Here is a 15,805-nt window from a genome sequence, read left to right as displayed (position 1 = left end):
AGGCCTGCAGGAGGGACTCTAAAGGCGGTGTAAGGCTGGTGCTTAGTCACTCAGATGTCAAGCTTGCAGGAGTGACTCCAAAGGGTAGTAAGGCTAGTGAGGTCACGCACGTCAGGCCTGCAGGAGGGACTCTAAAGGACGGTAAGGCTGGTGCAGAGTCACTCAGATGTCACGCTTGCAGGAGTGACTCTAAAGGGCAGTAAGGCTGGTGAGGTCACGCACGTCAGGCCTGCAGGAGGGACTCTGAAGGACGGTAAGGCTGGTGTGGAGTCTCTCGCGCCTTAGGTGCAGGAGTGACTCTAAAGGTAGTCACTTATATGCTTCAAGAGTGACTATAATGGGGCGGTAAGGCTGGTTCAGAGTCACTCGTGTCAGGACAGCAGGAGTGACCCTAAGGGTAGTATGGCTGGTGCAAAGGGGCTTGTGTCATGCTTCCAGGAGTGACTCTTAAGGACTGAAAAGCTGGTGCAGAGTCACTCACATGTCACACTTACAAGAGTGACTCTGAAGGACAGTAAGGCTATTGTAGTCAGTCTTATGTCACGCTACCAGAAGTGACTAAAGAACAGTGTGGCTAGTGCAGGGTCACTCGGATGTTACACTTACGGGAGTGACTCCATCGGATAGGTTGGCTGGTGAAGAGTGGCTCATGTTTTGCTTCACGAGGGACTCTAAAGGACGGTAAGGCGGATGCAGTCGCTCATGTCACGCTTGTAGGAGTGATTCTAAAGAAAAGTAAGGCTGGTGCCGAGTTACTAGTGCCTTACGTGCAGGAGTGACTACAGGACAGTAACACTTATGCAGAGTCCGTCACAAATCACGCTGGAGGCACGTCTCCTCTGGGGGCCAGGCAGGGCTGGGGCCAGTCAGTCAACTGTCAGGCAGGTTTCTTGGCTTCATTAAAGGTCCCCCTTGGCATCAGCGCCTTTACATCTTCGATATCACCCATTGGCTCGAGTACCTTGGCACTCACTCACTGACATATCTTTTTAAGCAGGAATCACCGCCCACTGCAGTTCGTAATTTTGGAAATGGATGTACTATAGTTTTGCAGTGACGTTTGTGCACTTCTCGATTTTTTATTAGATTTTAGGCTGTGATTTAATGGACTCTGGACCCCTGGCTTTGAATCCTAGCCAGCCTACTAGACAGCATTGTGTTAATATGGGCAAAAAGCTACGGTTCACTCTACCTACTCAGATTAGGAGCGCTTCGAAACAAGAAGTATTATGGGCGATAAGAACCCATCGACTTTCACATTTACTGGTTAATACGATCAGAAAAACGTTCAACTCGTTAAGAGGCGGCAGCTGTACTATTTCCTGGAAACTCGCTGCGGGTTTGAATTTTCCCTCCTTCCTTCCTTTGACGCTAAAACGTGACCCGTTCTTTACCGCCGGCTCCGCGATATCCGGGCTGGAAACTCGGGCCCCAGGGAGGGTCTGGAAACTCGGGCCCCAGGGAGGGTCTGGAAACTCGGGCCCCAGGGAGGGTCGGGCAATGAAGGCACTCCGAGTCTGTTTCAAATACTGTGTTGAATCGGGGAGGGTCGGGGGTAACAGAGGTAGACGGTGGAGCGAAGAGAGGTGGGTGTTCAAGGATTTACGCCTCATTTCAGACCAGCTTCGGGGCGCTTTTGCCTGAGAGGTGAGATCCAATCACTTTCACGTAGACAGGCTGCTTCAGTGTTAATTCCATGTAGCGCCACATTTGTTTATGTGCTGCTGCGCTATATTTGTATTCATTCTACCACTCTGTGCTGTACAATGCTTGCATATGGTGCAGATCAAATGGAATCCCCTTTCGTTCTAATGTCTTGTAACATAGTACTGTTCCATGACGTAAAACCATATCATGAATAGTTCAAACAGGCACAAGCGCATGGGGTAGCGGGGGGAGGGGAGAGAGGAGGGGGCCTGTGCGATTCCCTTGCGGGAGCGAGCAGCAAGGCGCTGTAATTAATAACATAGCTGCTCACTTCCGGAAGGGAATCGCCAAACGTGCACGCTTTGCCATTGAAGGCAATGGAACCCGTGCACGTTTTTGGGTGAAAAGGGGAACCGATGGCTAAAGGTCTCTTTCCTATGCAGCGCCTACGCGCAGCGTAGGCGAGACCTAAAAACTTATCTGACTACATCTTGTCAGTGTCACATGTACACACTACCTAAGCACAATGACACGCTTGAGCTTAAATGTATTTGCAGAACTCAGCAGCAGATGTCATGGGAACATTGGAGACAGATATCGAGACGGAGATATCCTGTTCTAGTTTTTTTGGTACTTGCAAGTGTTTCTCAAGGTTGCATCTGCAGTGGTTAGAATGCATTGTTTAACAAATGTTACTGATGTTCCATGGAGGAGATGTTAGACTATAATGAACGCACATCTGTTTGTCGTGCCTGAGAAGTGATCTTTTAAGTGAATGTATATTGCTGGACTAGGGTAGGGTTAGGGTAGTATTATCTGTGCTTAAGAGTTTTGTTATCAGACGTTTTGCTGGAGCTTAGGCTATGCGGTGGGTAACTAGAAGTGGCACTAGCAGACATGCAGTAAAGTGTAAACAACATCTGTGTTTTTCGGTATTAGCCTAGGCTCTCAAATGTTTACCTGTATGTAAGAGAGATTATAGAATGCTTGACTGGTACTCACCTTTTTAGAGGCATTTCTGACAGCATGGGTCGGCAATTCATAAACATTCTCAGCTTCATGTTGACAATCCTTCCAAGAACCTAAGAGGACATTATTTAATTATCAAACAGGAAGTGTCCTTGTTTTAAAATCACACCAATCAATTTAAATAAAAAATCACAGACATCTTGTCATTGCATGTGTTCTGGTAGCAAAATACCAACTACTCACAACACTGCAGCTGCCGAGAAAGATCGCTCCGATAATATTTTTGAATAAATTACAAATGCAACTATTTTTTTTTCAAAAGGCTAAATGGACGGAACCAGTTATGCACATAGGGGAAGTGATTTTACATGTTCAATGTAAACGCATGACCGTGTGTGTGAAAACCTATGCTATAAACTCGTATTTCAAACGAGGTTTGCTTAGCAGTCTCCCATATTGACATCTGGTGCCCCGCTTCACTATTATCTTTTTCAATTTAATTGTAATTAACTTGTTCCCATTGCCAAGCAACAGGTGCTCTTCAAAATAGGTGCCACATGTATTTAATAAACTTACACTCTACCACTGCTTGCAATAGAATTGTGTAGTTTGTGTGCCTCGGGTTCACTGGGAAAACCTTTTCCGGTTTGATTGGATTCCACAGTGTCCTAAGCTCCCTGTACACTCTCTTTCACTAAATGCATTAGCTATATCAGCTCTTTGGAAACAAGTGACCTTACATCTCCACTAGTCTCAGTTATTTATTTGCAGTTTTATAGAGTGCGAACCTGTGGCAAAGTCATTAATGTATGTCACACATTTTTTAGGGGGGGTTTGCACAGGATCACGGGATTATGAGCCCAGACCGGGCTCGGAGCCTGGATCCCCAGTTCCAAGGTCGGCAACTGGCCGCTTGGGCAGATCTCTTCCCCCGTTAGAGTAGTTATCAAACGGCGGTTCAATTGCGGAGGTAACAAAATCATAAATACGGTGAATAAGGTTGAAAAAGATCTGGCGTCAATGCAGGGACATCACTAATTATCTGGTTTTGTGCTTCAGGTCGTAACCTCCAGGGCAAACCCAAGGAAAATCAAGTTAGATCAGGGGTCTCCACCTTTTTTTTTTTTCCTACGAGCTGCTTATGCTCAATGAAGATTATCCAGAGCTACTAGTATTATTAGTGTTGGATTACTATTAGTAACCACATCAGACACAATTACATTAGTGGCCACCAATGTAAGGTTAACAGCAGTGATCACCTCAGTGCATCAGGCAGGACTGCCAGTGGTAATGTAAAAAAGGTTTTATCGATTTGGAATGCCTTTAGAATGGGTAACAAATACCAGCCATAGCTGCAAGGCGCCTGGTACCAAGGTAATTGTGTTAGCAATACATTTTTCCAAAGCAGAATGATCTACCAATCAAATGTCAGCATTAAATATATTTTGAAATGTAACCAGTTTTTCTCCAGACATAAGGTTATGAGTTCAGCAAAAACGCACATTTTTGTCTTGAATACACACTTTTCAATTTTGGCATACATAAATTCAACCAAGCAAAAGCTTCTAATTTAGTAGGCAGGGCTGCATGCAGAAGAGCTCCTTAGAGGCAATTGGAGAGCTACATGCAGCTTACGAGCTTCTTGTTGGAGAAGCCCGAGTTAGATAACCACTGTTTTACTGGAGCAGAATCACATTTATTGCCTGTGTTTTTCTATGTTAAACTTGTTTTGCTGTTTGTATAGCACTCCGATACCCAGACGTGTCATGTCCATGTTATGGCAAACTCCTTGAATAAATAAATACAGACACAAAATGACAATGAAAGAAGTTCTGAAACAAAAACCGAGATAACATCTAAAGCCTAGTCACAACATCTTGCGTACCTTGGCCATCCCGCCAACCCACATCAGCCTACTCTGAATACAACACACCGAGGGCATACATCTTAGACAATACATATGAATAGCCAAAAATAGGTCTGAAACACTGGTAAAAAATAACATTTTGGCCTGTACACCTGATCTACTAATACCTGGCCTCATGAATATATGTTTAAAAGAATAATAATATGCACACACTTCATGTCACACATGAATCTTACAATCAGGAAGTGTGACATCTTCTGGGCTTCTCTTGTCAGCGGGTCAACAACAGCAAGGACATCAAAGAATGGTTCACTTTGTTGTGGTTCCATCTTTATCACACTGCAACAATACCCAAAATGCAAAAGTGAATTAATTGCAAACAAATTGATGAATTGCTGAAAAGCAGGCTTATTGGCTCTAAATACAACATTTTTACGACCGTTTTGAGAACTTTCAATGGTAACTTTGGCTGCATCTATAGGTGCTCATTCTCTTTTTTTTTGGTAATGCAAATATTATTTTATAAGTATAACAAAGTAAATCTATATCATGATTGAAATATTGCAGTTCATTTGGTAAACCTTCGCACAGGGTTTTTATTCCTACTGGGTTAAAGCAGGTAATCATTAAAGAGTTACATAAACTCCTTAGTTGCTGAGGCTTTGCCATCCCCAGCGTGGAGCCCTTTTTAGTTGATTGGGAAACTTCGCCCTTTAGCCTTCATAACGTTTTTTTCACAAAAGGTATCCAAGTCAAATTTGCATCTTTTTCCCCACATTTTGGGAATTCGAAATATTTTGCTGGTTTGTGAAACCGACAAAATGTCCAAAAAAGAGGACATAATTCGTTTTCTTTGGGAACAAGCATTTGCAATGCAATAGGTCTCGCATTACTAAAGTTTGAGCTATTGGCATAGCTAATAATAATGCAACACCAATAGCTCAAACATTCAGTAATGCGAGACCTATTGCATTGCAAATGCTTGTTTTATTAACCTTTAATTTTCAATGTTATCATACACAGTAGAGCAGCATAGTATGACAATGTATGCCTATAAATATACGCCAATAGTTATGGGGAATATAAAGAACTCCTAACTGGCCCCATGTCATTTTCTCTGAATCTCCAGACACTTGATCCCTTGCACGGACATAAGCACCTGCTATAGACCAGGATACCTTGGTTATAGGACATTCACCCACTCTGTTTCCTCCCCCATTGGTTGCCCCATTTTCTGTATCCTCGCCGTCAGAAGAGGTCACGGTTGCCTCCGTTTCTAGGAACACAGCACACAGGTCCTTCCAAACAGCAAGATCTTCTAATACTCTGTCATCACAGATGGTACATACTCTCGAGTGTTTGCATGACATACAGATGTGCATGGGATCTATTCCCAATAGGCGGGCGCTTTTTTGGAATCGGTTTTATTTGGTCGCCGCCAGTAAATCTGTCTTGCCAAAGAATCGGTAAAATATTCACACGGTGGTCGGAAGCGAATTTCGATTTCTTCATAACTTGTTGAGTGTATGCTCGTGTGCATGTATCCAGATATTTACATAGGGTCCATGTGCATGGGAAATCCACTGTGTATAAACAATGTGTGATTCACATATGCCTCTGCCTCGGGTACACACAATGAAATAAGTGGGGGGCTGTAGGATGGGGGAGGCAGGTTTAGGGAGAGAGTACTCGTATGCGATCAGAGTGATTAACGAGTGTAAGACGTCAGGAGCCAGCCATCCTGTCAGACCGAGGGACGAAGGAAGTCTAGAGTGTTCTGGGTACGCCTTGCAGAGGCAATGCTGCAAAGTCTTCAAGTGCAGCAGCCAGGGCCTTGTACCATGCCTGCTTCGAAAAGCATCACACAAAAGGATCGCTGGGGCCATTTCCTTGCTTGCTTTAGGGCCCACGGCACGGCAATCTTACTACGCAAACGGGGCTATCCCGAGGGCCCAGTAGCGGCCTCTTTGCAGTCCATGCACTAGAGACAAAGGAGAGACAATGGAGCGTCCTGGATTTGAAGCCTTTACAATCTGCCAGCGGATGATTCCGAGCAATGCTAATCTATCTGAGACGATTATTTAATTGCTCAAGGCAGGGATTAAGGTTAGTGCTAATTTAAGGGTGAAGAAATCATTTGTTGTGTAAATGCGAGTTAAATCGGCTCCAGCAAAACGTAGCTCACGAAAAATAGGCTGCAGAGATGGCAAGTAGTATGTACACATTTTGGGACAGAATACGGCAGAACAATAATCCACTCACATCTAATATTTTGAACGTTAAAATGACAGTAACGTTCGTTATTATTACTGAATGGTTAAATGTACCGGGAGGGAAATAAAGTATGAGCACGATCGCGGAGTATGCACGAACACATTTAGTAAAACCAATGTTTCTAAAGTGTGAATGGTTTTAAAGTGAGCTAAAGGAAGGCAGATTAGGTCAAAGAAAACTGGAATTAATATGGATGAATAATTACAACCTAGATGAGAGGATATATTTATCGGATGAAAAAATACAATTATCCCATCACAGCTTCAACAAGACGTGCGCAAAAACGAAACCTGCCGTGGGGCGGGACTTCCGTCATCGGAAGCCAGCACCCACGGAGTGCCTGGACATAAACAGTGCTGGTGACGCGGGGCTCCCATGCCCGAGGGACAGCCCCGCGGAGGCTGCAGAGTCCGGCGATGCGGTGAGTGGGGTTAGTTAAGGGGGGGGGGGTCTCTGTATGTGCGCGTGTGTGTGGGCGGGGGGGATTGTCTGTGTGTGCGCTCGTGTGGGCGTGGGCGCCGGGGGGGGGGGGGGTGGAGGTGTGGTGTGTGTATGTGTGCATGCGTGCACTCGTGTGTGTGTCTCTGTGTGCGTGCGTGATCCATGGTGACTGAAGAGCCTGACGGAATTGGAGCGCGCGACCTGATCCGATTCTGGCAGGCTGCGTGCGTGCGCGTGCCAGTCTGTTGTCCCAAACCTCGTTAGTCCTTGAAAGCCAGAATGATTACAATAGGACTCCACTGCGACAATCGCTTTCGCGATTGCGTCGCAGTGCGAGCCCTAAAAAGGAGAAAAAAAGTGCTTGCCAAGAAAGCGTATGTTTTATTTATATCCTACAAGTAGCATCAACAAAAGGTTTGCTGTATAGAGATAGCATTCAGAGCTTTCAGAAATAAAACAAAGAGGTAAAACAAAAAAAAAAAAACGTTACCACATTTTTAGCAGTCCTCTAACCAGTCGTCAATTGTTCCTGTTTTCTGTGGGTTTAATCTACTTGCAGTCTGAGGTGGAAACAGGTGTGAAACCTTTAGGACCCGGACAGCGATACATTTCTGAAAATACATCATTCAGAATTCTGCTAGGGGCATTTGTGTAAATTGAACATGGTTTTCCCAAAGAAACTAATAGTTGGGGGAGACCTAACGGGAGAGAAAACGAAGGATCTTACCTGGGCAATAGCGATCACTGGGGACTTATCTGCGCTGACGAGCTCTACTTTTCCTGGGCACCTCGGTCCCCCCCGCCGCCGCCAGACCTCGCGGCCGCAGAGCGGGGGGACTAAATCCCCCAGAGTTCCCGGCAGCCCCGCCCACCCACGCCGGAGCACGCGCACGGAGGCGCATAAAACAACAGCGCTTCCCCCGCGTCGCGGGACGAGCCGGGCCAAGGGCGGGCCCGTTTAATCCCGTTCAAAACCGGACTAGGCCGGGCCGGGCCACCCCCCCAAATTGTTGTCATCTTTATTTTCGTGAGTACTTGGATTGAATTTAAGTGATATTTTAATTTAAAAAAAACTTCCTTTTACATTATCCAAACGCTCTTGATAGTAGTAAAATGCCCCCAAAGGAGGCTAAGGGGAAGACTGATAACGTTGCATTTTCTGGAGCAATGGACCAATTCATCAAAAGGATGAACTCTGTAGTGGACGAGAGAACATTATGGAGAGAAGGGTTTCTCAGGAACTGGCCATTGCTAGACGATCATCATTGGGCCCAATGGCACACGCACAAACACCTGTTTCTAAGGATAGAGTTGAAGCAATTGGGGGAACTGATGCTTCACCAATCACTGGATCTACTCTGCCCCAAGCAATTAATAGCGATACATTGGAGGTTTCAGATGGGAGCTCCCTAAATGTCTCAGAATCTATCTTGCAATCCCCAAATAATCTGCCCGATGTTCTTAATGTTTCTAACGCTGTCAAAACGTACAATACTAGGCAGCAGAAAGGTTTGAACACAGGGACAACCCCTAAGGTGAAACCAGGGCCATCTACTACTTTTGGTGGAAGGAAAAAAAAGAGTTCAAAAAACATTGTGTCACCTAGTCCCAGTACTTTGGGGACGCTAGTTGCCAGCACCATCGTAGGTATAGATAAAGACATAGCAGATCATGGGAACATGCCCCAAGCAACAGGGGGACAGTTATCCAAAGGGGTTAATGCAGGAGTGGGGAACGTTGAGCCCAACCTTATATTTGAAACGCTAAAGCTTTTACTTCGCCCACTTGAGGAGAGGTTATGTAAGGTAGAGACTCATTTAAAAAGGATTGAGAGGGATATTAAGGGAATCATAGAACCCCCTCAAAAAAGGCCAACAGTATTGTACCCCACACACTGCCAAAGGCTATGGCTACAAAAATCCCTGATGTATTAGTGGTACCAAACGACCAACCAGTATCTAAAGTAACTGTGGGGGACCTCGAGGTTAACAAAGAGGTACCAAAACCCAAGTCAAACAAGCAAAGTATAACTAGTATACCAGTAGGTAGTAAGGGGATAGCACATAGCAAAGCACATAGCAAAGATAGAGCTAAGGATGTGTTTAACCTGCCCCCCGAGGTCTGCCCATTTGTGTTTATCTTAGCTGGAGTTCCAGAACTAGGCAAACATGAGGTAGAAAGTTCTGTATCCCTATGGAATAGGGTAACCCAATGGTTAGACACTAACAGACCACTACCTCCACGCTTGATGGGTAGGATCCTTAGCATCAGGCGAGTACCCTGGGTGGGTCATTTGGCAAAAGATATAGAAGGGGACTGTATAATAATTAATTTCGACAATCCCAGAGTAGTGCACCACATTTGTAACTGGAGGTATCCTAGTCTAGGCACCACCATACGTCCGTTTCAATTAACCTATTTTTACCTACCAGGCCATTTTTTTTCAAGGACTGATGGGTGGACTATGGTGAAGCAATATGGGAGGAGGCCACAAGGTGGAGGCTGGCCAATGCAACCTCCACATTTAGATCATTTCTTCTCCCACAATCGATTTGATTGCCTAGAGGCAGTTGATTGACTGCAAGTCTGCCTCCCCCCTATTCCCCCACAGACATTAGGTAAGGAGGGCATAGCTGAGGTACTCGTACATCATATAAGACCTAATTCAAAAGCAGCATCTACAAGGGATACCGGTAGGTATTCACTTCTTAGTACCCGTAAGGCAGTTGACCAACTACAAGAGAGCACTAGTAAGGACAAGCCGGGAAGAGAAGGGAGAGTTGTCAAGGGGCCTTCAGATTTGAGCTCAGGAAATAACTGTAGTAAGAGATTAGCAGTGGGTGGGTACAAGGATACCCGCACTGGGGCTAATAGTAGCCTGTCCTTATCTACACTATCAAGCAACTGCGGGTCAAATGAGGGGCCCTCTTTGATTACACTAGTCTCATGGAACGTAGCGGGAGTGCGTGCAAAAATATGTGACCCTGACTGGAATATTTATATGAATACCTTTGATATCTGTGTGTTGCAGGAAACTTGGGCTACGGATCAGGTTCATAGAGTTGGATATAAAACATACCAAATAGAGGCTGTGCCTTCATTAAGAGGACGAGCCTCAGGAGGCTAATTAATATGGATCAGTGTATCTATTAACATTGGCATAAACATTTTAAATACTGATTCCCTAGACATACTTGGTCTGGAAATAACCACAGAGGATAAAAGGGTGATTAATCTCATAGATGTGTATAACAGACCTCGTCCATCCTATAAGGAGTCGCCATGCATTGAAAAACTGGAGATTTTTATGGACACTTTAGAACCAGATGCAAGCGTAATCTTATTCGGGGACATGAACTGCAATTTCGAACCGATTGTGGGCATGGTTAAATTGTATGAAGATGAGGATGTTGCTAATGGGATATCTGTACTGACTAATAATGGAACAGTTGCTGGAACTACACTAGCCCTTCAGATCACAAGGTTGCTCACAAGTCAAGGTTTGAGGGCATGTAATGGGCGCATGCCATCTGATAGCCCGAAAGCACCTACTTTCAAGAGGCGAGATTGCGAAAGTAAATTAGAATATGTTATTGTATTGTTTGACCTATGGCCATACACAAATGATTTAAAGGTCAAGGAGAGATTTGACAGTGACCATTATCCACTTGAAACTAGCTTTCTGCAAAGCTTATTAAAGGGGCCGGGAGACATTGAGGGAGGTCACAGTCAAGCACAGCCACCAACAACAGATAATATCATTCTCAGTAATAATCGAAGGGCTGTCAAATGGGCATATATACTGGAAAGAGACGACTTATTGGCTAATATTTACTGTACCTTTGTAAACACATTTGAATCATGTTGTCCATTTAGATGTGAATCAGGAGAATTCATTAAATTACATAAATCCCTTTTTAATAAATTGTTAGACCTTCTTACAAAAAGACCAAAAAAAGGGACTGGCACAGTAAATGCAAAACCAGTAGGTAAACCATGGTACAATAAGGAATGCCGTGTTGCTAAAACCATTTTGATTGATGCACTTAAAAGAAAAGGTCCTATAGAAATTAAAGATAAAAGGAAATCATATAACAAGACAATGGTAAAAGCAAAATCTTCTTGGGATGAGGAACTATGGTCCAGCATGCTATCAGCAGCCAAAACAAAGGACCAGAGGCAATTCTGGGAATTAGTGGCTAAGGGGAACAAACATGAGAAAGGCTCTAGAGAGGTTTTCCTAGATGAGGCCACGTGGGTAAAACACTTTACAACGTTGTACGCAGCCCAAACCACCGAAGAAACTCCTCAGGAAGAACACATTCCTATCCAGCCAGAGAAAGCACACCCACTGGTAGTCTTTGACCTGCAGGAAACTGAGTTAGCAATTGCTTCAGTTAAACAAGGGAAGGCGCCTGGACTTGATAAAATTCCAGGCGATCTTTACAAGCATAATATTGATGTTTGGGCACCCTACTTAAATCATTTATTTAATGTTATTGCAGCTGGTGACCAAATCTCGGACACATGGGATGGTGCAGAAATTACAATTTTTAAAAAGGGGGATAGAGGCGATCCAGCTAACTATCGCCCCATTAGTCTTTTAGACATAACCCAAAAGATATATGCCAGGCACATATTAAACCGTATAAACACTTGGTTGGATGAAGAATCAGTTTTATCAAAATATCAGGCGGGGTTTAGGGAAAAAACAGGGACCATAGATCAGGTATTAAGGTTATGCTGCTTGTATTGGAAATACGTCATCATTTGCAAGGGCCACTTGTATGTGACCTTTGTAGACCTACGAGCAGCATTCGACCATATTCCTCGTGACCTACTTTGGAAATCTCTGGAAAGGCAGGGACTTCCTGGAGAACTATTAAATCTGGTGATGGGCCTGCACCAGGAGAACTATGCTAAGGTTAGGTGGGGCCCAAATGGGGAACTCACAGATCCAATCCCCATAAAAAGGGGAGTACGCCAGGGATGCGTACTGGCTCCCACACTTTTCTCCCTTTTTGTTAATGATATTGCAGCTTATATGGAGAATTGTGATAATGATTCGCCCCGATTGGGGGGGGAACGAGTACCGTCCCTCCTCTTCGCGGACAATACGATCCTCATTTCACAAACTCCGCGGGGCCTTCTGATCCTATTAGATAGGTTCCAGCAATATTGCACTTTAAAAGGGTTAGAAATTAACATAAAAAAACAAAATATATGGCACTAAACCCGCAGAAAAGTTTTAAAAGAAACCTAATGTTAAACGGTCACAAACTTGATTACGAACAGAGTTTTACATACTTAGGGGTATTACTAGATTCGTCATTGGGATGGAGACCCCAGCTAGAAAAATCAAAAATAGTGTTCAAACAAAACTGTCTTCCAATACTAAAAAGACACAATAAATGTGTGAATAAGGCAGTTACCCCAGCAATAGAGATTTTTAGGTATAAGGTCCAGTCAGCTGTTTTGTATGGGGCAGAATTATGGGGACCAGTATGTAGGAAGACTTTTGAAATACAGGAGAACAAGTTCATTAGGGGATTATTAAAAGTACCCAATAACACTCCATTGATACCACTATTTCTAGACTTGAACATCAAGCATGCTGACCACCATGCAATGTTGAGACCATTATTATTATGGGTTAGATTATGGACAACCCCCGAACTGATTGAATACAAAAATGGGTTGAAAGAAGTATTGGACCTAGATAGTGGCAGCAAAATTTATTGGTTTAAGCACGTAAGAGCCTGGTTAACCAAATTAGGACTAACCCACTTTTGGAGTGAGCCGGAGTCCTTAAGCATGGCCTCTAAGAAAATTGTTAAATTGTCCTTTTGGTCCTACGTGAGCCATGATTCTGCGTACATAAGAGTGCACCGCCCTTTAACTGAAATTTTTTTAATGGTTAAAAATGTGGCCCATTTTGAAACATTTCTTGATGAGGTTCAGCCACCATTGGCCAAAACCCTGTACTTGAAATACAGATATGGAACATTGAGAACTAAGGCCACTGAGAAAAGCTGGGGGAAGACAAACAGTGATTACTGCACTTTATGTACAAACAATACAAGGGAAGACGTCTTACATATATATTTTTTGTCCTAGTTATGGGAAAGCAAGGAAAAAATGGATAGTGCCACTATGTCATAATATTGGTTCTATTTCCCATAAGGAAGCTGGCAGAATTTTAAATACGGATACCAGCCAAGTAATTGTGTTTGGAATTAGTAGATTTCTTCTGGCTGTAAATTTCATTAGATTGAAAATGTCTCTTCCTTTTTAAACTGTATACCCTGTGGATCTGTTCAAACCACCAACCATGTTTTATCTTTTTTCTTTTTTATCTGTTCTTGCTAATCTAAGTCTCCTATGCCTTGGCTGTTATAAACTCAAATGTAATGACTTTTTAACTCTGTAATAATGTATTTTAATCCTTTTATATATATTTATTCCATATTTGTGATAATTCTAACCATAACAGTGTGACCCAAAACGATGATGTGTAGTATTGATTATTGATTTTTGTCATTGTACAAAGTACTTTTTATTGTATATCTTTTATGATGCAAAAGCAACGAAATAAAGATTATTGAATTGAATAATTTTTGAAAAAACAGATGAAAATGAGGAGTACAAGATAGCAATTAACAACGTTTTCATCTGTAATTTGATGCTCTGATTGGCCAATTAAAATAGTAACCTACTGTCACGTCCGTCAGAGGCTTCTGTTCACAGAAATGGTGTTTGCTGGTTGTTTTAAAACACAACCAGAGCCAATAACTGAGTTACAGTTTAGAACGATTCTGTTATTGTCTACTAGATATGCAGCAATTTATATGGTAAAATCAAAGGAATGAAAAATGTAGGATACGTATGTCTTTTTGAAATGTGCATAAGACACTGAGTTTATGAATAGTGGCAATGTGTACACCTCTGAAATTTGGGGTTACCTACACTATTGTGATTCTGAGGGCATTTTGCAAAATGTGTTCTTTCTTGAACACTGGCATACATTTGGAAGCCAAAAATAGGAAGAACCAGACAGGGCTGCCCGTTATCGCCGCTCCTCTTTGCTCTTGCGCTGGAGCCATTTGCTGCTTGGATCCGCGCTCACCCTGATATTAATGGCATCAAATGGTTACCGGGGTTTGAAGATCGTGTTTCGCTATACGCGGACGATATTCTTCTTTATCTCACCTCCCCCTGTCGGTCCTTGATTGTGGTGTTTGATGTACTGTGTACCTTTGGTAGCTACTCGGGTCTGGTCATTAACTGGTCCAAGTCCTACCTCTACGTGTTATGCGGAGACACTCCGCGTCTCCCGAGGGGCTGTGCAATACAGGTCTCGCAACAGGGCTTTAGGTACCTGGGCATCTATATTTCAACGGATGCCCGGACACGATATGAGAACAACTTGCTCCCTCCTCTGGCACGCCTTCGGCGTGACGTGGAGGGCTGGAAAAAATTGCCGCTGTCCTTGCTGGGCCGCGCGGCGTTGTTCAAAATGATGTCCCTGCCGAGATTCCTATATGCTCTCCAAAACACGCAGGACCCGGTACCTTCTAAATTCTTTAGGGAGATAAAGGGCTTGCAGCATATCCTCTTGTGGGATGGTAGGCCGCGCATTGCTGTAGCCAAACTGACCATTCCGTGGTATGACGGCGGTATTGCCTTGCCTGACATGCGCCGGTACCACTGGGCTTCTCAACTGGCAGCCATCAATCATGGCTTCTACGGACCGGTGGTCAATCCGGGGTATGCCATGGACCGCTGGCTCATGAACGATGGGATGTACTACCGAGCGCTGTATTCTAGATCTCTGGACTGGAAATTGACTGGTCCCACCAGGACCGTGGTGCGCTTGTGGAGGGAGGTAACAAAGTCACTGGGGTGGAAGGATAGGCTCACCATGGCTACTCCCCTCTATGACTCTGACTTGCCTGGGAGACTGTGGCACTCCAAAGGTTTTGACCGGTGGCACCTCATTGGTATATCCAAAGAGGCGGATGTGATGGCCCGGGGGGGAATCAAATCATTTGCTGTTCTACAGGCGGAATTCCAGCTGGGAGCCACGGAGTACTTTCGGTATGCACAGTTGAGGCACGCCCTTATGTCCTCCTTGCCTGTCGGTGGAAAAGTCCCCGAGTCATCCCCGCTGGAGGATAGAGTGCTAGACGGCCACATGCCTGATAGTGCCATCTCGCTGACCTACAAAAAACGTATTAATGTTCGGACGGACCTGTTGGTGAAAGTGCGAGACCTCTGGGTGAATGATGGGATTGAGATGGATGACGAGGAATGGCAGTCTGCGGTTTCCTCCCCTAAGGAGGTGGCTATTTCGGCCAGACTGCGCTTGGTCCAGCTGAAGGTGCTCCACAGGGTGTATGTTACAGGCCCTAGGTTGATTCGTATGGGCCTATCCCAGGATGGCCTTTGCAGGAGGGGATGTGGTGAGGCGGCGACTTTCATGCATATCATCTGGGATTGCCAAGCCATAGCCTCTTATTGGGGGCGTGTGCATGCTGTAATGAGGGTCGTGACTGGTGTGAATTTGTCTGCGGAGGCTCGGCGCTGCTTGCTGAATGTGTGGGGTCC

The 15,805-nt window shown here is 44.4% G+C and overlaps 1 protein-coding gene across 1 annotated transcript in view; it reads right to left on the bottom strand.

The window, feature by feature from the left end:
- Positions 1–15,805, bottom strand: part of UGGT2 (UDP-glucose glycoprotein glucosyltransferase 2) — a 1,432,652-nt gene that overhangs the window by 476,789 nt on the left and 940,058 nt on the right. The window contains exons 25-26 of the mRNA XM_086936163.1: positions 4,720–4,822; positions 2,650–2,729 (exon numbers count right to left, since the gene is read on the bottom strand). Of these exons, the coding sequence (XP_086792289.1) occupies positions 2,650–2,729; positions 4,720–4,822 (183 nt within the window). The remainder of the gene's footprint in view (positions 1–2,649; positions 2,730–4,719; positions 4,823–15,805) is intronic.

This window comes from Lissotriton vulgaris, chromosome 8 (genome assembly GCF_964263255.1).
Source record: "Lissotriton vulgaris chromosome 8, aLisVul1.2, whole genome shotgun sequence".
NCBI classification, from domain to species: Eukaryota; Metazoa; Chordata; class Amphibia; order Caudata; family Salamandridae; genus Lissotriton; species Lissotriton vulgaris.
Note: the sequence above shows the minus strand (reverse complement) of the source record. Positions and strands in the feature narration are given on the sequence as shown.